General features: G+C 32.6%; 1 protein-coding gene across 3 annotated transcripts in view; it reads left to right on the forward strand.

Moving 5' to 3' along the window:
* Nucleotides 1–25,563, forward strand: part of LOC136024722 (endoplasmic reticulum-Golgi intermediate compartment protein 1-like) — a 57,530-nt gene that overhangs the window by 10,785 nt on the left and 21,182 nt on the right. For 2 of the 3 annotated variants that reach the window (XM_065700149.1, XM_065700150.1), the window contains exons 2-6: nt 5,962–6,096; nt 8,509–8,600; nt 15,424–15,555; nt 22,132–22,287; nt 24,684–24,784. In XM_065700149.1, coding sequence (XP_065556221.1) covers nt 5,962–6,096; nt 8,509–8,600; nt 15,424–15,555; nt 22,132–22,287; nt 24,684–24,784 — 616 coding nt within the window. The remainder of the gene's footprint in view (nt 1–5,961; nt 6,097–8,508; nt 8,601–15,423; nt 15,556–22,131; nt 22,288–24,683; nt 24,785–25,563) is intronic. The other variant, XM_065700151.1, reaches the window with a different exon arrangement.

Consider the following 25,563-nt stretch of genomic DNA (forward strand, 5'->3'; position numbering starts at 1 on the left):
GCCTTTTCTTAATGTTGTGACATTGTGACATTATTTTTTGGCATTGGATGCTCAACCACCCTGCAGAGCATGGCGGCCTGTCAGGGGGTCCACTGAGAAGCTGGATGTAAATTTATTGTTCAGCAAATTTTCAATGTCCTGTGGATCTGGCTTTTTTCGCTTCAGGGTTGAGCTGCAATGGAATAGTTTGACGAATCTTATCTTTAAGATTAATATAGATGCATAGATACAGATACATATCTCCAGAACCTCTTTGGGTTCTCCTTGATGTTCAATGCCAAGTTATCCTCATAGTCAGCTATCAAGTGTCTAGTCAGTTACGTCAGTTTATTCCTTGCTCTTTCAAAGTGATTTCAGCGGCGTGTACATTTGTATTCTTATACTTTGAAAAATATTTCATCTTGTGGTTCATAGCCCTTTTAATAGGCCAGTTCAGGAATAGCTGTGTTTCTGGTGCCTTCACAAATGAACTTGAAGTGCATGTCCTCTCAGCTTGGAGCAGAGGGTTCTTAGAAATTTTGCCAGACTAGCTCAGTGTCTCCCTTGGCAATCATTTAGTCCCATTCTACTGCCTGTATTATCTCCCTAATTTTGCTGTAGTTGGTGTAAGTTTGTTTAGTATAATTGTTTGTTTGTTGACTAAGAAGCAAGTCAAGGCAGATGCCGACATGGTTTCTGGCACCAATAAGAGTGAGGTGCTCGTTGTTCACTAACAGTCCTGTGTTGTTAGCGATTGTCATATCTAGTAGGGATGGAATTTGATTATTCTTATACCAGGTTGGTTGGTTTATTACCTGATATGGGCTACTGCTACCCAAATATTCAGTAGTTGTATGATATTTTTGTGGCTGTGCACCTTCAAGGAGTTGTTTGTTTCTCTTGAATTGAAAAAAGGCCAGTGCCATACCCAAATCCATTACTGTTTTTACCATAGAGGTGTAAAGCTCTCCTATAAAATGTGGGTTGCAACTGAAAAACATTCTTTTAATGGTACCATGATGTTTCCCCGTGTCTGCAGCAGCTGACAGATTATGCTGTTAGAAATTTAGCTGAGAGTTGACCCTAACACCAAGATCATGCTCCTCCCCTGCTGGTGTTGGATTAGAATGGCTGCTTAGTTCAATTAGCTGTTGATTCAATGAGAAATGGTGCTTGCAGTTATTGCTTCATATGTAGAGTACCTAGCATTTTCAGCATTTATAATTTATTGGAAACAAATATTTACAAAACTGCTTTTTTCCTTGTATCAATCTTGTTTCAACCCATTTACTCATAAATTGTATTAATGCTGACAAGTTCTGTTAGTACTTGTTCTGTTAGTATTCCCATTTTAAATGTATTTCATATATCATTTTTTATTTAGTATTCACCATAGTCATTCAGGCTACACTATATATCTTGATTCTGCACAGCATAGCCAATCTTTAACACACTCAATAGAAACTATTTGAAGTTACCAAAGTACCCCCTTCTCTACTGAAAATGATGCATGCCACTCAGATACATGGTGAATGTGTGTTGAACTCTCATGGGTCAGAGATTGCACTGGCAGATGCACTGTCTAGGCTGCATTTGACTCAGACAGATGACAAAACTCAGAAAAAGAATCTGAGCTTGCAGTGCATATCTTCTTTGGATCAGCTCCTGTCAAAGAAAACCGAGTAAATGACATACGAAATCCTTAGATTTGTTCCAAGCCGCGATTTAAGGTAATTTTTTAAGGTAATACCAAACAAAACCAGGAGACAAAAGTCTTGGTAGATGTGTTCAACAAAGATTAGCCAGGCCGCCCATCAGTGTCATATGGGAATTTTTGGAGTGAAATAGTACACATTTACTGTGTATTGCTCAACAGTAATTGAACAATAATTTCCAGTAACCTAAGGGTTAAGCAGTTGCACAACTCCTGTCTGAGTATTGTAAAGATGAAAGAGCAAGCCCAAATATGATGTATTTTGGCAAAACATTTTTAAAGATATAGAAAGCACAATGCTCAGCCTTGAGACTGCATGAAATATCAACCTGACCATGCATTAGAATCAATGGTTTCATTCCCAAAACTGTCTTTTCTATTTTGAACATATGGAAGGAGACCTGTTTGAATTTCCAGGACAGAATTATGTAGCTACTTTCAACTATTACTGCCAATTCATTTGAGTTGATTTCTTTCCCACCACTTCTTCTCAATTAGTTACAACAAAACTAAAGATGTAGTTTTTTAGACATTATGTTCCACTGACCTTCATATCAGATAACAGTCTTCTGTTTATTATCTGAGGAATTGTAAATATTCACCACAGATTGGGACATCCAATCTACACTACCCACGATCAAACAGACTAAGCAAAAATCAGTCCAGATTGGTGAGCATGGTACTTGAATGCAAGAAGAACCTCTACTTAGCTCTTCTGGAGGACAGAAACACTCCTATTGACAGTCTAGCATTACCAGCTGAACTACTCATGAGTTGCAAGCTTTGCAACTCATGACTCACACTGGCAAAAAGGAACCATTTTGAAGCAACATGAACCATCTCCTCACTCATTATCTGTGAAATGGGATAATGTGCACTGGTAAACCTGCCAGTGTAGCTGATGTTTTTTGTTTTTAAAAAGACTCGAACAGGCTCTTGATTTCAACTTGGCAAGTACATATTCGAATGATCAAGCTCTGAATTGAGAGGGAATAAACAGAAATATGCCTTTAGCATCCCAGGGACAACAGCCACCTTCAGGGTCAGAGGAAAATCAGAGCTCCTCCCAAGAGGTCAACATTAACGTAGATTCTGCAAATTAGGAAAGTTGCTGTTCAACTCATATAAACACAAAGAAAATAGATGTGGAAAGTAAAAGATGTAAGGAGCAACAATAAATCTTGAAAAAATAGCAATTATTCCATACATGAATGGGACTTTACCCTCATGTACCTCTTTCTCACTAAGCTAAAGTTTTTAGTGCTTCAAAAAATCTTCCTGTCCCAATTAAATGACCCTTGTATTTCAACAGTCATTCTTATAGAATTGAGAAAGAAGTCAAACTTGGGCATAAAGAGTAAGGGGTAAAAAAGAGAACAGCTCCACTGTTCATTCATGGAACAATTTCTGTTTCTTTTAAGCTTTAAAGTTACTCCTAACTTTCAGTTCAAAACTTGTTTTTATATTTACTTTTAATTTGAGCCAGTTATGGGGGGGGGGCAAAAAATTTGTCTCCAGCCAATGTTGAAAGAACAATTTTGTATTATAAAATCCTTTGGAACTTATAATTTATGCACAGTTAAGTTCTGAGATAAATCAAAATTCTATCAAAATGGCATATCTGCGCTACCTTGGGAATAGTTTGAGTTTTAATTTGGGACTTCCAGGGAATTTTCAGAGAAGCAAGTGAGGGGTGAATTATGACTTGGGGGATGAGGTAAGCTAAATAAAAAAACACTATATGCATCCAGGTTATCAAAATATCATATCTGCTTTTCTGGGAGCAGGAATAGGCCTTTTGAATTGGATATTGAAAGGTATAGTGCTCTTTTATAGAGTCAAAACTTATTTCAAGGTAGCTAGCCTTGCCTTTTTTTGGCAAACCCTGCATCCCCCAAGACATTTGCTCAAAATTATGAGATTCTCACTTTTACTCAAGAAGTTAAAAGGTTCAATAGAAATACTTTTGGGAATGACTTGACCTCTATAGCGCTTTGGTTACGGGCTGTAAATTGTGCAAGTTACCAATTGTTTACATGTAGAATTTATCTTAAGAATAACTTTTGAGATCAACTTGAAACCTTCAGAGAATCCTGAGGAGGAGGTCAAGTGGACCTCTGGTTTTGACCCATGGGAGGATTTAGAGGTATATCAAAAGAGAGTATGTGGATCCATACCATTAAAGTAGTATATATGCAATATCTTGAGAACAGATTGGTGTATGTAGTTAAAAACTACAGGCACTCTCCTTGACAGAGGTGATTTATTAATTTCAATAATTTCCCCATGTAAATCCACCCGTAATTCAATAATAAACTAATATAAAAATTCGTTGGATATTGTTCGATATAAATTCCAGCAGTATATATACATATATATATATATATATATATATATATATATATATATATATATATATATATATATATATATATATATATATATATATATATATATATATATATATATATATATATATACTTTTTTTTATTTTTCATATGTGGTAATTGACAGCTTATACTTACTTACGACACGACTGCCTGTCCATGGATTACTCTTTATGGTTGATTGTGTATGGCTATGCTGTTTAACCTATGTGATTGTATGGATGAGTAGGGTTAAGGCCTCATTCAAGTACTGATCTATATTAATTACTAATGTTGTAAAACAATCTTCCTTTTCTCCTTCTGTCTTTTTTTCTTTTTATGTGTGTTTGGGCTGTTGCATTAGTGATTTCTATTTTCATCATATATGTATATATATATATATATATATATATATATATATATATATATATATATATATATATATATATATATATATATATATATATATATATATATATATATGATAAGCATGCTCTGGAGTTACCTAGTTGTTTTACATTTGTTTTTTCATTGGCATATATTGCAGGGGTGATACCTAGCACGGGGATACCATAGGGAATTTATGGTTGGCATGCCACTCGCCTGTATAGGGAATTTAAAGTGTGGAAACCCTATAGGCAAGTGTGTATTCTCCTGATGAGCTCTTGTGTTGGGTTGTCGCCTCTGAATTATTTGTCTTTTTTATTGTTCTTAATATTTGGTAAATGACAACTCATACTTACTTATAACACGACTGCCTGTCCATGGATTATTATTTATCGTTGATTGTGTATGGCTATGCTGTTTGACCTATGTGATTGTATGGATGTGTAGGGTTAAGGCCTCATTCAAGTACTTCTCTATATTAATCACTAAAGTAGGAAAATAATCTTCCTTTCTCCTTCTGTCTTTTTTTTTTTTTAATGGTGTATGTTTATTTTTGTGTTTCTGCTGTTGCATTGTTGATTTCTTTTTTCATTATATATATATATATATATATATATATATATATATATATATATATATATATATATATATATATATATATATATATATATATATATATATATATATATATATATATATATAGCTTTATACATATAATGAAAAAAGAAATCACCAATTCAACAGCACAAACACATAAATAAAAAGACAGAAGGAGAAAAGGAAGACTGTTTTCCTACATTAGTAATTACTGTAGATCAGTACTTGAATGAGGCCTTAACCCTAATCATCCATACAATTACATAGGTCAAACAGCATAGCCATACACAGTCAACCATAAAGAATAATCCATGGACAGGCAGTCGTTAGTTCCAAATCCATGGTACGTCATTTACCAAATATGAAAAACAGTAAAAAAAAAGGACAAATAAATCAGAGGCAACAAAGGCTTATATATAATTTAATATATATTTTTTAACTTTATAAAACATGAAGTTATATATAAACTTATTTTTTTTATGGAAAGTTGTTGTAAATAGCCATGTGAATTGTAAAAATATGAAGTTTTATGTATAAAAAATACATTAATAAAAAAATTGTATTGTTCAAAATGTATCAAACTTCGATTAAAGGGCAAATGACTGCTCTTTTTTAGGGAGGTGGTAGCCCAACTCAAATCTCCTGTAGTGCTAGCCCAACTCAAGTCTCTTAGAGTGTCAGTACGCTTTGAATTTGACTTAGCATCAAAAACGGACATTTTCAGTGCAATATCTGTTTGTTTCAGATTTGATTCCTTTGCTCTTACTAATTTTCTGTAAGTTTTTATACTGCTTCTTGCTTATTGTTGGATTTTTTTTTTGATTTAACCAAAAAAAAGATGATGCGTCTATTGGTTTACTACAATAAAAACAAAATGGGTAATTGTATTTATAATGTTTTTTTTTTCTTTTCTTCCAGGTTGGACATATATAGAAAGGTTCCCAAAGACTTAACTCAGCCAACTGTGACAGGGGCAATTATTTCAGTATGCTGTGTCACTTTTATGTGTCTAATGTTTTTGTCTGAATTTCTTCGATTTATGTCTGTTGATGTGTAAGTTATTTTAATACTGATTATTGGACCCAATTAGTATATATTGATATGTGAGTAGTTGAACCAACTAATCAATCTTTAACATGGCAGTGGTTAAATAAACTTCTGCCTCCACTGCTACCCACGTGTCTGAGCCTTGATGTACATGCGCAGAAGATTTTTCCAGTATCGTGGAATGCCTCATTAAAAGTTTAGACAGTTTTTTTTTTATCCTACTTTTGACATAAAACAGAGGGGAAATATTATTGAAAGCTTATGAGTCTAATTACAAATTGATTTTACGGAACAAATTAAAAGTAAAAAAATATGAAGTTTAAATTAAAAGTTCAGTTTTAATTAAAATTCTAAATTCTAATAAGTGTTCCATTAAAATTTGAAAAAAGAGCTTTAATTAAATTCAAATTAAAACTTAAAAGAAAATTTTTCAATTAAAGTAAAGTTAGAACAAAATCAAACCTTCAAATTAAGGAAAAGTTAAAATTAAAATTTGAAGGACATTCCTTTTATTAGATTAAAATAGAAATAGAATTAAAACTCAAAAAGTTTTAAATTTAATAAACTTAAAAAGAAGGAAGTTAAAAGTGAACTGAAACAAAATTGAAGCTTAAAAGGAAGATTTTTACATGAAATTAAAATCTAATAAATATATTATAATTACATAAAACTTAAAACGAAATTAGAATCAAAACTTTAAAGGAGGAATTTTCTGATTAATTGAAAATATACTTGACTTAGGAGAAAAAAATGTGTTTTTTCTTCATTCTGCAGTTTTACTTTGTTAGATCAGGAAAGTTTTCTTTAACCTTTTTAATAGGTAATTCCTTGGTCGAGTTTTTTTTTTTTTCAACCTATCAGGAACTATGCCTAGCAGAAATAACACTTGTATCCAGCCCGTCTTGCTGTTGGAAAATCAAGATATGGTAAATCTTTGTTGTGGATATAAGCAATGACAAATATGATATCATATTTCAGTTGAATAAAAAATAAAGCAGTTATGTAGTTTTGGGACTTTTTCGAAGACAAAGATTTTGAGTAAAATCTTAAAAGCGAACATTTTGGTTGAATATCCAACAGCCCTCATCAGAAAAAAGTAAAGCTAAAGTAACGCATAAAAAAGTATAATTTATAGGCGTTATTCAAATTTGGGCCCCCTCATTTGTATTTCTCGTCCCTCTACTTTAACACTCGATGCAAGTTTTAACATTCTGGGGGGAGGGATACATGCCCCTAAAACCACCCCTAGATTTGTCTCTTAATTTATATAGGATTTATCGCCACCCAAGTGACGTTACTGTATTCTATATACCGTTACATTCTGTTTTCGCCTTACCTTTCTGCTTGAAAAATAAGTTTTATCAGCCAGTTTTGTAGCTACCAGCCATTTTTGTTGGTTTGAATAGAAAATTAAATTAGTGCTGCATGTACCGAAAAGAAGTTAACTCCATTAATATTCTGTTTTGTTATTTTGTTAATATAATTGGTCTTCAAAGAGTCGTCAATTCGTAAAAACATGAAACATCTCTTACATATCCATAAAATGTACATATTCTAGGGTAAGTTTTGGTGCAGGTATACCTGTATAGTATAGTCTATACCGTTCTGTTTTCTCTTATTATGCCTAGAAATAGTAAATTAAGTTCTTTTATTTTTAGGTTAAGTTCTAGTATTATCAGGTTAGTGTTAGTAAATTTAATATTATCAGGCTAAGTTTTAGTATATCATATTTTGTGCCCTTCTGGACTCTCTAAATATGCCTAGAAATAATATATAAATTTATCATTGAAAAAATTGATAACATAGGCTGAAAAACCACTCATTGACAAAGTGCTTGAAATTGCAAAAACAAGTGGTAAACCACGGTATTTAACCTAGTGGAATAAAAACAGATGGCATTTAGCTAAGACAATAAAAGTCACTAATCTGGCTATTAACTAAAACAGTTACCTTGTTAACTACATCTGATATTTCAAGAGGCATTATGTGACATTTTTGGTAAAGCTCAGATTTGCAGTTAGACGTTTCAAGCTAAGCAAGCTCTAACATATGGTTAAATCCGTGTAATATATTTCATAAATATATTTATATTTCTTAAGATATTAAAAAAACATGCTTAGAAGTTCGCTACATCTTCTTTTCTTACTTGCAGAAATATTTGGGATAGTAGAATTTTGATATTATAATTATGTGCATCTTGTCTTGGGTGCATTATAGTAATTTTGTTTTTCGATGTCAGTAAGTTTGGATATCAGTGATGGATAAATAAAGCCCTAATAGAACAAACTAATTACTATTGATGGTCAAAATCGTTTGGTGTCTGATAAGATGAGCTCGAGCCCAGACATTTCCATTTTGTTTGCCTGTTTGTATAAATTTAATAAATTGACTTTTAATTCATATACTTTTTCTTTGTAGAGTCTCAGAGTTGTTTGTTGACAGCCCAGGATCAATAGAAGAACGAATAACAGTATTTATAAATATATCACTGCCCAAGCTTAAATGTGAATGTAAGTTGCATGTTTACTAACATCGTAATTTATGTTTTTGTATGTTATCTTTATACATTTTATATAGTTGTGTCTCCATTTTGGGCTGCTCTTTCTTTTACGTTTGACTGATTTTCAAAAATTATGATTTTCCTTAAGCAAGATTAAGACTAGAGACAATTTTTTTAAATATCTTTGTTTTAGGTTAAATAAATTATTTATCTTATTGGTCTTAAGCAGACAAGTGAGAAGGGGCATGACTGTAAGAACTTTATATGACATGGGAACGTCTTCTAATCAATGAAACTTTAGTGACTATCATGATACTACTGTGAGAAGCACTTTTACTTAAGAGCTGACTTTAGTTTAGCGAATTGTCTTCAAGAATAGGTTTCCCAATTCGATAGAGTAGTCCTAATTTTGAGAACTCACTTAAATACAAACTAATTTTAAAGGCCTTCTAATGCTTTTAAACAGAACTTTAAAGAACACGTTTGTGTCTTTTTCACTTTGTATCTTTCTTTAGGGTATGCTACAATTTATTTGTCTCAATTAAAGATGCACTTAACTGCGCTAGCGCAACATATTCAATACGCTTTAAAAGTTTAAATAACTTTTTTAAAGTTATAAAGCTATAAAGTCTATAAAGCTATAAAGTTTATACTATAAAATAACTTTTTTATCCTATCATTTTTTATCCTTTTTTTTCAAAAAAAAAATTGAGAATTTTTCAGGGGAAAAGTGAAGAATGAATATGAAGTGAAGGATTTCACTTCAACTTGCTTTAACAAAGTAAACAGAAATCGAAATTTTTTTTAATATTTGAGGTGCTAAACGAATGTGATAAAAAGATTCAGCTAGTCTATAAAGCTATAAAGCTAATTCTATAAAGTTTATACTATAAAATAACTTTTTTATCCTATTATTTTTTATCCTTTTTTTTAAAAAAATTTGAAAATTTTTCAGGGGAAAAGTGAAGGATGAATATGAAGTGAAGGATTTCACTTCAACTTGCTTTGATAAAGTAAACAGAAATCGAAATCTTTTTTAATATTCGAGTTGTTAAACGAATGTAATAAAAAGATCCGGCCAGTCTATAAAGCTATAAAGCTAATTCTATAAAGTCTATTCTATAAAATAACTTTTTTATCCTATCATTTTTTATCTTTTTTTTAAAAAAAAAAAAAATGAAAATTTTTCAGGGGAAAAGTGAAGGATGAATATGAAGTGAAGGATTTCACTTCAACTTGCTTTGACAAAGTAAACAGAAATCGAAATCTTTTTTAATATTCGAGGTGCTAAACGAATGTGATAAAAAGATTCGGCCAGTCTATAAAGCTATAAAGCTAATTCTATAAAGTTTATACTATAAAATAACTTTTTTATCCTATCATTTCTTATCCTTTTTTTTTCAAAATAAAAATTGAAAATTTTTCAGGGGAAAAGTGAAGAATGAATTATGAAGTGAAGGATTTCACTTCAACTTGCTTTGACAAAGTAAACAGAAATTGAAATCTTTTTTAATATTTGAGGTGCTAAACGAATGTGATAAAAAGATTCAGCCAGTCTATAAAGCTAATTCTATAAAGTTTATACTATAAAATAACTTTTTTATCCTATTATTTTTTATCTTTTTTTTTTCAAAAAAATTTGAAAATTTTTCAGGGGAAAAGTGAAGGATGAATATGAAGTGAAGGATTTCACTTCAACTTGCTTTGATAAAGTAAACAGAAATCGAAATCTTTTTTAATATTCGAGTTGTTAAACGAATGTAATAAAAAGATCCGGCCAATCTATAAAGCTATAAAGCTAATTCTATAAAGTTTATTCTATAAAATAACTTTTTTATCCTATCATTTTTTATCCTTTTTTTCAAAAAAAAATTTGAAAATTTTTTCAGGGGAAAAGTGAAGAATGAATATGAAGTGAAGGATTTCACTTCAACTTGCTTTTACAAAGTAAACAGAAATCGAAATCTTTTTTAATATTCGAGGTGCTAAACGAATGTGATAAAATGATTCGGCCAGTCTATAAAGCTATAAAGCTAATTCTATAAAGTTTATTCTATAAAATAACTTTTTTATCCTATCATTTTTTGTCCTTTTTTTCAAAAAAAAATTGAAAAATGTTTCAGGGGAAAAGTGAAGAATGAATATGAAGTGAAGGATTTCACTTCAACTGCTTTGACAAAGTAAACAGAAATCGAAATCTTTTTTAATATTCAAGCTGTTAAACGAATGTAATAAAAAGATCCGGCCAGTCTATAAAGCTATAAAGCTAATTCTATAAAATAACTATTTATCCTATCATTTTTTATCTTTTTTTTTTCAAAAAAAAATTTGAAAATTTTGCAGGGGAAAAGTGAAGAATGAATATGAAGTGAAGGATTTCACTTCAACTTGCTTTGACAAAGTAAACAGAAATCGAAATCTTTTTTAATATTCGAGGTGCTAAACGAATGTGATAAAAAGATTCGGCCAGTGTATAAAGCTATAAAGCTAATTCTATAAAGTTTATTCTATAAAATAACTTTTTTATCCTAACATTTTTTATCTTTTTTTTTTCAAAAAAAAATTTGAAAACTTTTCAGGGGAAAAGTTAAGGATGAAGATGAAGTGAAGGATATCACTTCAACTTGTTTTGACAAAGTTAATAGAAATCGAAATCTTTTTTAATATTCGAGTTGTTAAACGAATGTAATAAAAAGATTCGGCCAGTCTATAAAGCTATTCTAAAAAGCTTATACTATAAAATAACTTTTTTATCCTATCATTTTTTATCCTTTTTTTGTCTAATCTTTTAATAGATGGAAATAAATACAGTTTGTTTATTTCGGGAATGATTCGAAAGTAAATGATTCATTGGTTAATTAGTTTTATTATTTAGTTTTTATTTATTGCTCCGTAATCTGGTTTATGGAAAGCGCATTAGTGAAAACCGCATGACTCAAAATGTAAAGAACATGTGAGACATTTGGTCAAATTAAAAGGACTTGCTACTTAAAGGATTGTTTGATGTGCTTCGTGCTGATTGTTTGATGTAAATAGTAAATAGTAAAATAAAATAATCGTTTACAACAAAAAATGGCAATAGTAAACAGTAAAATAAAATAATCGTTTACAACAAAAAATGGCAGCATTTTGTTTAATGCGTTCCTATTTTACGCCAGCTTTTGAACTAGGAATTCCTACTGCATTTTTTACATAAATATAAAGTGTTTTTTTTTTTTTTACCGAACTGTTATGACAACCGACCGACGGTTCGAAATAAAATCAATAGATTGTTTAACCTAGATTTAATATATAGCAAGACATTCTTAGCTTCTAGGCTCATGTATGGGATAGTAACAAAAGTAGTTTCAAATTAATTACAAGATTTGTCTCCTAACTTAGACGGGACACTAATTTTGAAAATGTGTTATACAAATGGTATTGTTACTTGTCATATATAAAATAATTTATAAGTTAAATTAGACGTTGTTGGGTGACAGCCAGTCAGGCTCGGGAGGCTCCGATAAGTGTGCAAGAAGAGGATGCGAAATAATTGTAAATACTTAATGACGTTAGGTGTTATGACGACCGAATCGGTACCATTAATTTCAAGTTGAATTCTATTGAAGACTCTAGCAAAAACGGCACATATAAATTGTTAAACTAGTAAGTGGTGCAAGGTACTGACGTTAATTTTTTCTTCTTTCTGGTGTTAACTCTTGAGTTGGTAGAAGGAGGTAGAAGATGTTGGTGCTTGGGACAAGAAAGGGAAACTGCCCGACACGTATTATCAGCAGGAAGCAGTGATCTTGAAGGGTTTTAATCTTTAAAGAATCAAGAGTAGATTATGATTATCATATTTTTTCCGAAGATATTTAGCAGCTCTTTTAACAACTCCTTCCACATCATCACTTAGATATTTATTGTTACGAATCTGAGGGACCCAACGGGATATGCATATTTTAGTTGTGGATGCATGTGCGTTAGATGTGCTGTTCTTAGCTGTTTGACCGGGAGACCCAAGCGGTGTATTGAAATAGAGAAATGGATTACCCTGTTTCCTTTTTGAACTAGTACTTGAACAAGTACACTAAATCAGCAATCGTTGTCGGAATTAGCTCCAAGGACTGTCTGAGGAAACTAGCAAAAATCAGGAAAGATGGAAACGATGGATCACGAAAAACCACCGATGTTACGGCATCTGCGAAAAGCGATGTGTCAAGGTTACCTGTGGCCTTGACAAAAACTGGGTGAGTTGGTACAACTAAAACATCAATGAAGATGATGAAGAAGGGTCTAAGATTTGCGATTTGGAATATATATTCGTTAAAATGTGACAGGATGCAGGCTTTTACAGTCAAAGAAGTGTACCGATATAATCTAGAAATTATCTGCCCTGTATGCCTTTTTGAGCTGATTGATCAGGAGACCCAAGTGACGCATTGAAGTGCCATGTTTCCTTTTTGAACTAGCTCATGATTATATTATGATCAGTAATGCAGCAATTGTTGCTGAAATTATTTCTTAGGAATGTGTGCTGCAAGAAGCGAAAACCAGGAAGCTAAATCTCGTTTTAGGGGACTAAATCTTAAAATTTGAGTTTTGCTTCTGTATACCCGAAAACTATATGTACTATATTCTTCTTTGTATTCTGCTAAAACTACTACTACTACAACTAACAACTCACTGCAGCATCGATCTGCCTGAGGCCAACACAGCTACCCACGCTCCTCCTCCATCCTAATCTATTCAAAGCCTCGCTCTTTACACCCTCCCAAGAAGTTCCCATTACCCTTAAATATTTTTTTGTGACATCCTCCCACCCCAACCGTGGACGACTTGCTTTCTGTTTAGCCCTAGATCGTTAGCCGAAAAGAACAATCCTCGGCAATCTGTCATCCTTCATCCGCAGAACGTTTCATAGCCACCTCAACTTTTCTCTCATTATAGCCCTGGAAAGCGGGATTGAACCACACTTTTCGCTGAGCCTACTGTTTGAAATACGGTCAGTCAGCCAGGTACCCCAAAAAAAATCTCGGTTTGCAGACTTTTCTTCCTATCCTTCCAAACCTTTGTCCGCTATGAAACAAACACCCTGAACCTTCGCTATTCTACTTTTAATATCTTCACTCCTCCCATCATCTGCACTAATAATACTACCTAGGTAAGTGAAGCTGTCCACTTGATCAATCTTTTCGTAACGCAGCGTTACCTTGTCATCTTCACTTATTCCTAGCCTTACCGACTTAGTCCTCAGAACATTAATTTTTAAACTTAGTTTATCACCCTGAAGTTGCAAAACCTCTAAAAAGCTCATTCATTTTGCTCATCTAGGATACTTAAATCATCAGAACAATCTAAGTCCTGGAAATGTTTTCTTTCTTAATTTGATTCCGTGGTCTCTCATTGCCTTTCATGTGCTCCTTAAGATAAAGTCCATCAAAATTATGTATATAAATGGGGACAGAACGGAACCCTGCTGATTGGGGAAGAGTCCTTTTTCTTGCGACAAAATGTTTGCTGATAATCTGACTAATTTGAGTGGTTTGCGGTATTGCCAATTATTGCATTGGTTTTGATATGGCAAATTATACTTATTTTCAGTATTGGACGTGGCAACACTGGTGATAATCTGACTAGTTTGGGTGTTCTTCTATTACCAATTTTGACAAGTAGCAATTCCGACAACGGCGTCCTGGCCTGTAAAGTTGAATCTATGGATGTATAACAGTTGTGAGACAAATCTATAATTTATGTTATCCATTAATTTATTAAACAGTTAAGATATAATCATTGACGCATTGAGTTAATGTTTTTTCATTAATTTAATAATTCATAGTAGTAAATTAATTGTGTATTACTTAAATTACATAAAAAAAAGTCTATTAAAGTACCTGTGTAAGCATGTTCTTACAATTATATAATAAAATATTAAAAATCATATATTCCTTCAAGACTACCATAAACAACTGTAAAAATCAAGATCTAGAACCTGTTTTCTTTCAGATTAGGGTTTAAAGTAAGGGTGCGTGGCAAAACTTAGTTTTGGGATTTGAATAGAAATGATTAAATATTTATAGAAAGGATTAGTTGTTTATCGCTTACTAGCTTGCCTGTCGCGTGTGGCTGTGATTAGAGCTTTAAACTTAAAAGTATTTGAAAAATTTGATTAAGATTGTTACCCAACCTACGGGTGTTGTTGCGCGAAAATATTTGAAAGATTAACAGTGGCTTTGGGAGGGGGGTTAAATTTTATAAATAAAATCTTAGAAACGATTAACTGCTCCTCAGAGTCCTGTAGTATGTTCTTCCACTATTGCCAAATTTCCATGCATTTCTTCGTATCCAGTGGGGCTTATGGGATTTGAACACACTCCTTTCTCCCCTGAAATTTTTGTCTGACTCGTAAAAAAGTAAAAAACATGAATAAAAACAAATTTTTGATGCGTTTTTAAAGTTTTTCCTTTTTCGAAAAAATTATTTTGTCGATCTAGTTAAGTCACGACTTTAAGAAAGTTTTTAGGGCCTTAATTTTTGAAAAGTATTTTTCTTATGAATGACTTCACAAATACTTGGAATAGTTATAATGGATTTTGCTGAGTGTTTGTGCTAAATGTTTTAAAAAGCATATTAAAATTTCATTGGATTGTCGATAGTACGTAGTAATTTGTTGGTAAAGGTTTTAATTGTAGTTTGTTGTTATGTTAAAGTAATTTGTTGCAAGGTTTGCCAAGTAAAATAAAATGAATTTTGTGAAAGAGATTTGAAAAATTGTCTTTCTTTTTACCAAACAAAGCTTGGTACCCTCGTATCTATTGTTTATTTGCGTGCTATTTACTGATATATCTCTGTAGTTGTTGGTCTGGACATCCAAGATGATTCGGGTCGTCATGAAGTTGGTTTTATTGAAAACACGAATAAGCGACCCATCAATAAAGGAGAAGGATGCAATTTCGAATCTACCTTCTATGTTAACAAAGTGCCAGGTATGTCTTGCCTTTCTACAATAATTCAGTAAGAGTTGGCACCGGTTTTCATAGCCATGGGGTATGATTGAAGGGTTGGGTCTATTGGTAATATGAGTTTCATTCTGATCTATGCGCCTTATAACACAAAGCCTTAATATGCGTGAAGCCATATCCAGAATTCTTCTTTTTAAGAAGCACGGAAATTAAAAGTTGATGGTTAAGATGCTGAAGAACATCAACGTCTTGTATCAGGGGCGGATCTTGAGCAAACTCTTGGGGAGGGAGAATGAGACAAAATCGCCAATAATTGACTTAACCTCTTGGGAGGGGGTCTCTTAGGCCCTCATGGATCCGCTAGTGTCTTGCATCGATCAGCAGCATGGGAGATAACTTAAAATAGACAATTCAGACTCGGTTATGATTTACCTCACAAAATTAACCATTTTATGTCCACGCGTAAAATTGAGTCGGCAAAATGAAAGATTGGATTTCTGGCAAATTCCCCCCGTGTAAAATGTCTACTAAAAATTTCACCCCCTAAAAACTTTCCTCCCCATGGAAAATTGTCCCCTTGGAACCCCTCCCCCCCCAGTAGAAAATATGCCCTCCCCCCAAAAAAGTGTATGAATACCTCCCAATAACAAATACCACACGTAAACAATGGGCACATTTTATAACTAAAAACCTTTCTCCAGGAGCTCTGGGGGGATTTTTTTCTTCACAGGTATAGCTATTGATCTTTCAAATATGGTGGACAGAATGGCTGTCTCAAAATTGTTATCGGATGATTTTGGAGAAAAAGAGGCGTGAGAGGGGGCCTAGTTGCTTCCAATGTTTTTGGTCACTTAAAAAGGGCACTAGAACTTTTGATTTCCATTTGAATGAGCCCTCTCTCAATGTTCTAGAACCACTGGGTTGGTGCGATCACTCCTGGAAAAAAAAACTATTAAACACTCATTCGTGATCTTTCTTCTGGCAAAAAATACGAAATTGCATATTTTTGCTGGATAGGAGCTTGAAAACTCTTTAACAGGGTTATCCTGAATCTGGCGGTGTGCTTTTCATTCGTTTTTTTTTCACTTGTAGGGGGGGGCGTGTTTTCCCCTTTTTCACAAATGAGGTAAATTTTCTAAGGCTCGTAACCTTTGATGATTAACATTAATTTAATGAAATCTATATATATATATATATATATATATATATATATATATATATATGATATATATATATATATATATGTATATATATACATATATATATATATATATATATATATATGATATATATATATATATATATATATGTATATATATATACATATATATATATATATATATATATATATATGAATGAATGTTTAGTTCATTCAGGTTTTTTGCAATGTGTTAATATTTGTGATTTGGTAAAATTTATAATATTTAGTTTACCTATTGTTGCTAAAAGGAGGGATATATTAACAGGATAAGCTTGTTTTTGGTTTTACTTGGTTGTTTTACATTTGCTGTTTTTTTTTGTTTTTTTTCATAGGCATGTATTTTGGGGGTGATACCTGATGCGGGGATGCCATGGATATTCTGTGGTAGCCACAACACTGTGCTGGGTAGAGAATTTAGAGTGGCGAAACCCTATATAGGCCAGTGTATTCTCCTGATGAGCCCTTATGTTGGGTGTTGCCTCTGAATTATTTGTCTATATTATTGTTTCTATTGTTTGGTAAATGACAACTTATACTTATTGACGACATGACTGCCTGTCCATGGATTATTCTTTATGGTTGATTGTGTGTGGCTATGCTGTTTGACCTTTGTGATTGTATGGATGAGTAGGGTTAAGGCCTCATTCAAGTGCTGGTCTATATTAATCACTAATTTAGGAAAACAGTCTTCCTTTTCTCCTTCTGTCTTTTTTTTTTTTTTTTTTTTTTTTTTTTTTTTTTTTTTTTTTTTGTGTTTGTGCTGTAGCATTGGTGATTTCTCTTTTCATTATATATATATATATATATATATATATATATATATATATATATATATATATATATATATATATATATATATATATATATATATATATATATATTCGGAATCAGCATTGTAAGCCCATTATTTGATATATTTGTTGGTGTCGAAATTCTGTTTTTTAGAGTTTTAATTACTATTTAGCCGCATCGCTCCTTACTTACAATTCGTTACCATGAACTGTTTGATATTATACAATTTTCCTCTAGAATTTTCTTGATGTTTGAAGAAGAGAGAATTGCCTTTAACAAAAGAATGAATATTGAAAAAGTACCTCATGGGTACAACCAACGTATTCAGCTGACGAAAAAAACTTTTTAAAAAGCTTATAATTAGAGTTAATATAAAGCTTACATATATAATTACGAACACATACAAAATTATAGGAGCCTAAACTTTGGGTCTGCGAACTGCTTAATTCTGCGATGACTGTGTAGTAGTAGCGGTTGTACTACTGAAAAAATGATTCAAATAACGTTCCGGAAAAAAAGTGACAAAAAGTAAAATATTGTAAACAATTTTGAAGGTTTACAATATAAAATTATAATTGCAAACAATTATAAAAGCTAATGTGGCTAAGGTTTGCCTCCGCAAGACGTAGAGACAAATATGCAACGAGTTTGTAGCAGTATCGGCTGTGATTCTGAAAGAATTTGAATAATTTTAAAAAATCGGCAAATGTACCAAAAAAATCTGCTAATAGTCTTTAGAAAATTTGCAAAAAGAAATTTATCGCCAAAAATTGTGAAGCTCTGTAATATAAGCTAAGGTGACTAAGCTCAGCATGTTGCTAAAATCGGTAACGAGTTGTGACTGCAATAGTTGAAAAATAGAATTTGAATAGTGGTTTGAAAAAATTGGATAAGTGATTGGCGAATTGGCAAAAAGACAACCCCAAAGGAAACCTGCAGTTGTAATTGTTAGATGTAACGAACTTAAGGATTAGCTCTTCAACAAAAAACAAAAACAAACCATAAATAAATTATCACACAAAGATATCGAAGGAAATAGGGTAAAGCATAATTTCAAAAAAGCCCCTAACGGGTAGGCTAGCCTATTTTTTTTCTAATTTGAGTGTAAATGCCAGTAGAAGAGTAGAAAGTCTACCTACTGCCAATACCATAGCGCTTTCTACAATCAGACTACTAGAAAAAAATTATAGATGGCCTCCTAGTCTGTAATATAAAATTATAATTGCAAATGCAAATAAAAGCTAAGGTGACTAAGCTCAGTAGGTTGCCTCCGCATTTTTTTTGCAATTATATTAAATATTGTTGTTTTAATCATTAAATTTGTTTTGGACTTAGCTGAACATTCGAGAGATGCAGCGAGAGTGGAATGTGAACAAGGTATGCAACGTGAAGTTATTGCTGTTATCATAGGAAATAATCAGCCTCCATAGCTGACAAAAAAAAAAATCATAAAATAGCTTCAGTTCCAAATACATCTTTAGCTTAATAAAATATTTGTTAGAAAAATTGAAAACCTACTATAGGACATTCCATATCAGGCATAGAATAGGGGGTTATGTAAAACAAATATAATAGAAAAAATAATAGCTAAGAGATAAATCATAAGTAGTTGTTTATATTTATTCTATGATTATCAGAAAAGAATAATATTTGATAGAAATGATAAATAGGAAATAGAATCAATATTCTGATAGTTTGAAATTAAAATTGCTTGTTTGTTTTTGTGGCGTGAAAAAAAAAAAAAAAAAAAACAGAAGCTCGTCAGGGTGGAAACGACCCTAGTGTCGAAAGGAAAAAACACTTAAGCCATCTAGCTTTGACAACTATGTTTGACTCAAAGCTGTCGTTGAATTTTTCTCAGGTACTCTAAGATTAAAAGAGAGTAAAGGAATAGATTTTTTTCACTAGTAGGGCTACTAGCCTGTTTAACCTATCAGAACTTTCTCAGCTACCCTAGGCATTCTTTGTGTAGGCTGGATTTCGACTTTAAAAATAATTCCCTTAGATGGGGTTTCCAGCTGGTGGTTTCAGTGGTGCAGTTTTCATTTTGATCCAACACTATGGTTTCAGCAATACCATGTCCTGGAATTTTGTTTTTTTTTGGGGGGGGGAAGGGGTTCTTGTTCTAGAATTTTTACAAAAAAGCCTTAGAAATGAATTAAAATTTTGATTAAATGTATTTTTGTTACTTTTCTTACGATATGAGCAAAATAAAAATCCAATAATTTTGTTTTTGCAATAAATTTTTACCATTAAGATTTACGGAAATAACAGTTACCATTCCTGAATCAGCTTCAAATTGAGACTCTCCCTCACTTGATAGGCTCTTTTCAAGAGATGTTTTTAAATTTTTTGGTTACTATGAGGTAGATTTTGTTCTTTAATAGGTTGCATCTGACGTTGCAACTATGAGTAATTGTTGAAACAAAATGATGATTAATTGTAATTGATTATTTATCATTTACAGGTAAATTTTTGTGTATAATCACTGTAGAGATTTTTACTTTAATTTAATGAAGAAACAGAGAAACGTTTATTTCTTTTCATTTATTGAAAAGACTTATTTTATGTGTCTGTGGTAAAAAAAAAGAAGTATTTTGGCTGGATTTTATAAACCTCTTATTTCATCTTACTGAATTCATTTCGTTTTCTGTGGAAAGGATGAAGATAATTTATTTTTCTGTATTTAGAATATTTAAAACACTATTTTACCAAAAAGTAATGAAATCCTACATATAAAATAAAATACATAAATTAAAATTTATTAAAAATAATAAAGTAAAATAAAATGTTGTTAAAACCATTAAAATAAAATGATGATTTTCTTCCTTAAATAATGAAATTTGGCCCATAAAATAGAATATATAAAATGAATTTTGTAAAATAGTAAAATAAAATAATTACACATACAAGAAAAGATTAATAAAAATTAAATTATTCTATAAACGAAATAAAGAAAATAGTTTCTTTTAAAAATGATAAGTTTTTATCGTGCTTTCAATCGAGCAGTTTCACGAAAGTTCTCTATTTAGTTTTCAAACAGTTCGTGGTAACGAACTGTAGTAAGGAGCGACCCGGTTCAATAGTAACTGAAACTCTAAAAAACGGAATTTTTATAACAATAATTACATCAAAAGAATCGCATTTTAATGCTGATTTTATTTGCTGCATTTAATGCTGAATCGCATTTAACGAAATAAAGAAAATAGTTTCTTTTAAAAATGGTAAGTTTTTATCGTGCTTTCAATCGAGTAGTTTCACGAAAGTTCTCTATTTAGTTTTCAAACAGTTCGTGGTAACGAACTGCAGTAAGGAGTGACCCGGTTCAATAGTAACCGAAACTCTAAAAAACGGAATTTTTACAACAATAATTACATCAAAAGAATCGCATTTTAATGCTGATTTTAAATATGTAAGTTTCATTAAGTTTCAAATATTAATTAGTTGCAATAGTTAGTTAATGATTAGTTTGCATGCTAGGTTTTAGCAGAGGACAACAGAGCTTGTATATGTTATTTCTATCCTTTACTTTATAGTCTAAATTAAAGTAAATTTGCAATTTACTGCAACTATTTATTAGTTGCATTATTTAGTTATTTATTAGATAATCCCATCAAAAGTTACGAGCCTGAGAATATTTGCATTATTTTATAAAATAGGGGAAACACCTCTTAAAAGTCATAGAATCAAGCGTATCAGAGGACCCTACAGTAGAAGTTTGAAGCTCATATAGACGCTTTCAGTGGGATTTTTTGGTTGGGGGGAATGGGTTGATGGGAGGGGGTTATGGGGGGGAACTTTCCATGGAGGAATTTGTCACGGTGGAAGAGAATTTCCATGAAGGGGGTGCAGGATTTTTTTCAAGAGCAATGAAAAAAATAAATATGAAAAAGTTTCTTCAACTGAAAATAAGGAGGAGCACTAAAACCTGAAACGAACAGAAATTATTACGCACATGATTGGGTTCACCTCCTCCTAATACTTCACTCTTTACACTAAAGTAATTTTATTGATTTCAACTATTTATTCTACGGCCTTTGTGATTCATTAAAAGTTCTAGTTGCCTTTTTAAGTAACCAAAAAATTGGAGGGTAACCAGACCTACTCCCACGCTCCTTTTTTTCGAAAAATCGTCCGATCAAAACGATGAGAAAACCATTTAGCCAAAAAGAATAAATTAATCCTTTTAATTATTCATGTGCAGAGCCAAAGTCAAAACATGCATTAATTCAAAAACTTTCAGAAATTAAATTAAAAAACCCGGTTTTTTTTTAACTGAAAGTAAGGAGCCACATTAAAGCTTAAAACGAACAGAAATTACTCCGTATATGAAAGGGGCTGTTCCCTCCTCAACGCCCCGCTCTTTACGCTAAAGTTTTTTACTGTTTTAAAAATTAGAGTTGTGAGAAAGAGTCAAACTTTAGCGTAAAGAGCGGGGCGTTGAGGAGGGAACAGCCCCTTTTATATACGGAGTAATTTCTGTTCTTTTTAAGTTTTAATGTCGCATCTTACTTTCAGTTAAAAAACCTGTTTTTTTTTTATTTAATCTATGAATAGAAGTGAACAATAAGGTTTTTTTTTAAATAATAGGTAATTTAAATTTGCAGGAAATTTCCATATATCAACTCATTCAGCTGGTAGTCAACCAAGTAATGCAGATTTTGGTCATCATATACATTCCCTCCGTTTTGGATCCCTCATGCCTAGTCATATCCCTGGGAATTTCGACACTTTAAATGGAAGAACCAAGGTGGATCAGAATGGTATACTTTTTGAAATCCTTTTCCCAAGGTGGATCAGAATGGTATACTTTTTGAAATCCTTTATTGAGTGGATGAGAGAGAGAGAGAGAGAGAGGTATATTATTAAATACAAGAAAATACAAAATAGAATTCAAAATTGAATCACAATACACTTACACTTATTCCCCCTCGAGAGGCTGCATGGCCAGGGATACAACGGGGATAAAAAATTCAAGCAACAGCTACAATATAAGCAATATTTATAAGAGGAATGCATTATAAGCAAAAAAAAAAAAAAATAGACAGCATCCCTGAAGCCTGAGAGTCAAGCGCAGAGAAGACAGCCACACACCATAAACAGAACACAGGGGACATCAACTCCTCAGGGGAGGTGAACCCTCTCTCTCTCTCTCTCTCTCTCTCTCTCTCTCTCTCTCTCTCTCTCTCTCTCTCTCTCTCTCTCTCTCTCTCTCTCTCTCTCTCTCTCTCTCTCTCTCTCTCCCTCTCTCTCTCTCTCTCTCTCTCTCTCTCTCTCTCTCTCTCTCTCTCTCTCTCTCTCTCTCTCTCTCTCTCTCTCTCTCTCTCTCTCTCTCTCTCTCTCTCTCTCTCTCTCTCTCTCCTCTCTGTAAGGAGTAGCAGTTGCGACTAGTTGCAGTAGCATTAGTAGTGACCCAAGTTGCTACTCTTAGTTGCTATTCTTAGCAAATTGCTACTCTTAGTTGCGTTTCAAGTTGCTACTCTTAGCCGTTCCTGAGATATCGCGGATTTCTCCTTTTGATAACCTAAACGCACACAAAGTCTTTTGATTTAGTTCAGTAATTCTCTACGTTTCACTTTAATACCTTTGATTTTTTGGCTCACTCAGGATTAAACTATGCCCCTTTCCCAATGTTAAATCCTGCGTGCGAACAATAGGCAAATTGCATAATTTATCACTCTTGCCCCAGGGGCTGGGGGGCATGACTTCCCTAGAGGCACAGTTATTAGACCTTTGAGTATTTTGAACAAAATGGCTTTTTCAAAATTATAATCACTGTTAGGGCATCTGAAAAGGGCGAGGAAGCTGATTTTCCTCTATTAATTCTCCAAACACCCTCTCAAAATGCCCTGAAAGTTTCGACGTAATTATCTCAGCTGTTGATGTTGCTGATACGCCCTTTTAGCAACCAGCATGCACATAGTGGCTTATGATTTAAGTCAATCATCTCCTGAAATTATTTACAAGTAGGAGCTGTTGCAGCCGCAAGCAGTCGTAATAGCAAATAGGAGTAGTCGCAGTCGCAAGCAGTTGCAGTCGGAGTAGTAGTAGCGGTAGTGATGTCTTTAAAAGTTCCAAGTTCAAACCCTCAGTTATTCCTAAGATAGTACAGATACATCTTTTTGATAACCTGGTTCACATAATGTCTTTTGACTTAATTTAACATGCCCCTCAACATTACCTGAAGTTTTACCTTAATACCATTAGCCTTTTCGGAAAGACCCAAGATCAATCATTCTCTCCTTTCCAAATGTTAAATGCTGCATGTGAACAACGGGCACATTGCATAATTTATAACCCATTGTCAAGGGGCTGTTGGGGGCATGGCGTTCCTGGAGGCATAGTTATTAGACCTTTTGACTATTTTGAATTAACTATATTTTTCAAAATTTCGATCAATGTTAATGGGGATGGGGAATATAAAAAGGTCAAGGAATGGGACTGGATGCCCTTTGATCGCTCTTCAGAATCCGCCCTACGCTGCCAAACTTCCAACTTATTGCCCTCAGGCGTTCCTGAGATATTGCTGATATGCTATTTTGGCTACCAGCATGCACATAGTGTGCTTTGATTTAGTTCGATATCCTTCTCAAACTTGGATCAGGCTTGTCCCATTTTCCCTCTTAAAAAACCTTATAGCTGAAAACGGGGGAACTTGTATAACTTAAAGCCCTTATCCCTAGGACTGTGGGGGGCCATTTTATCTGAGGAGGCATAGTTATTTGGAGTTCAGAATGTTTTGCACTGAATGACTATCTCAAAATTTAACCATATTTCTTTTGGGGGGGCACCTAAAAAGGGTGTGGGACGAGGCTGGCTGCCTTCTGATCACTTTTGATTCTTACAAACAGCACTGGAACTTTCTATATCCAATCGAATGAGTCTCGCCTGAAGTTTCTATGACCACTCCATTTGTGGCTCCAGGAAAAAAATTAGATAATGCATTAGAGGCGTATGGCTCCTTAATATAGGCTACGCTAGAGTGTTCACTCTGATCAAATAAGGACCCAGTGATAATTGTTAAACGGAAGTTTTACTTTAAATAATTTAGAATTAATTAAGTATTAAGCGAATATTACGTAATTGTAGCGCAATTATATGTATGTGTATTTTGTGTTTAATTTGTGTAACAATATATGTTTAATAATACTTTTTGTAGAGTGGGCCTCGCACGATTATATAATGAAAGTAGTGCCATCTGTGTACGAAAATTATCATGGAAGAGTATCCCTTGCATATCAATATACATACGCTCATAAGGTAATATATTTATGTTTTTATTTACCACATAACTTAATAAATAGATGTTCTTATTTACCATATAAGCTAATAAATAGATTTCTTTTTACCACATACGCTAATATGGTGATAAATAGGTATTATTATTTACCCCAGGTTCAACAGAGCTAATTGCAATTAATTTCAATAAATAATTAAATAAGTGTAATTATTGCACCCTATTGAACGCATTTTGAACATCAAAATATCTTGTAAGAAGAATGGAAAAAATCTTGTAAGCCCATATAACCCTTGAAACTAACCAAAAATATTGTTAGCTTTTACTACGAGAGATATACCAAGGAGAGATCTGGAAGAGACACTGGAAATATTTTGAGAGAAAAAAATTTCAGCTTTAGCACTATATACCATAAAATATAAAATATCTAAAAGGGATCTTAAAAATATTGTTAGAAAACAAATAATCAGCCTTAATCATCTAGAAAATCTAGTGGGAATGCTGAAAATGCTGTCAACTTTATCGCTATGTAAAACCAAGCTGAATTTTTCAGCTTTACGTCACTACGAAAAAGCACCTAGTAAGTTTAGGTGAAGTGCAAAGTAGCAAAGAATAAAGAAGTAAATAAAAGAAAAACGAGAATGGAGTTTTATAAGGCCAATAAAAATACTGGACGAAACAAAATGGATATTTTGAAAATACGACCGCCTTTCTTCTTCTGTGCTTTAAGAGAAACTTTGAAGAAAACGTATTCACGCTTCTTAAAAGAAATTTGGACAAAACAAAGTGGATAAAAACAACA

The sequence above is a fragment of the Artemia franciscana genome, chromosome 3 (assembly GCF_032884065.1).
Source record: "Artemia franciscana chromosome 3, ASM3288406v1, whole genome shotgun sequence".
NCBI classification, from domain to species: domain Eukaryota; kingdom Metazoa; phylum Arthropoda; class Branchiopoda; order Anostraca; family Artemiidae; genus Artemia; species Artemia franciscana.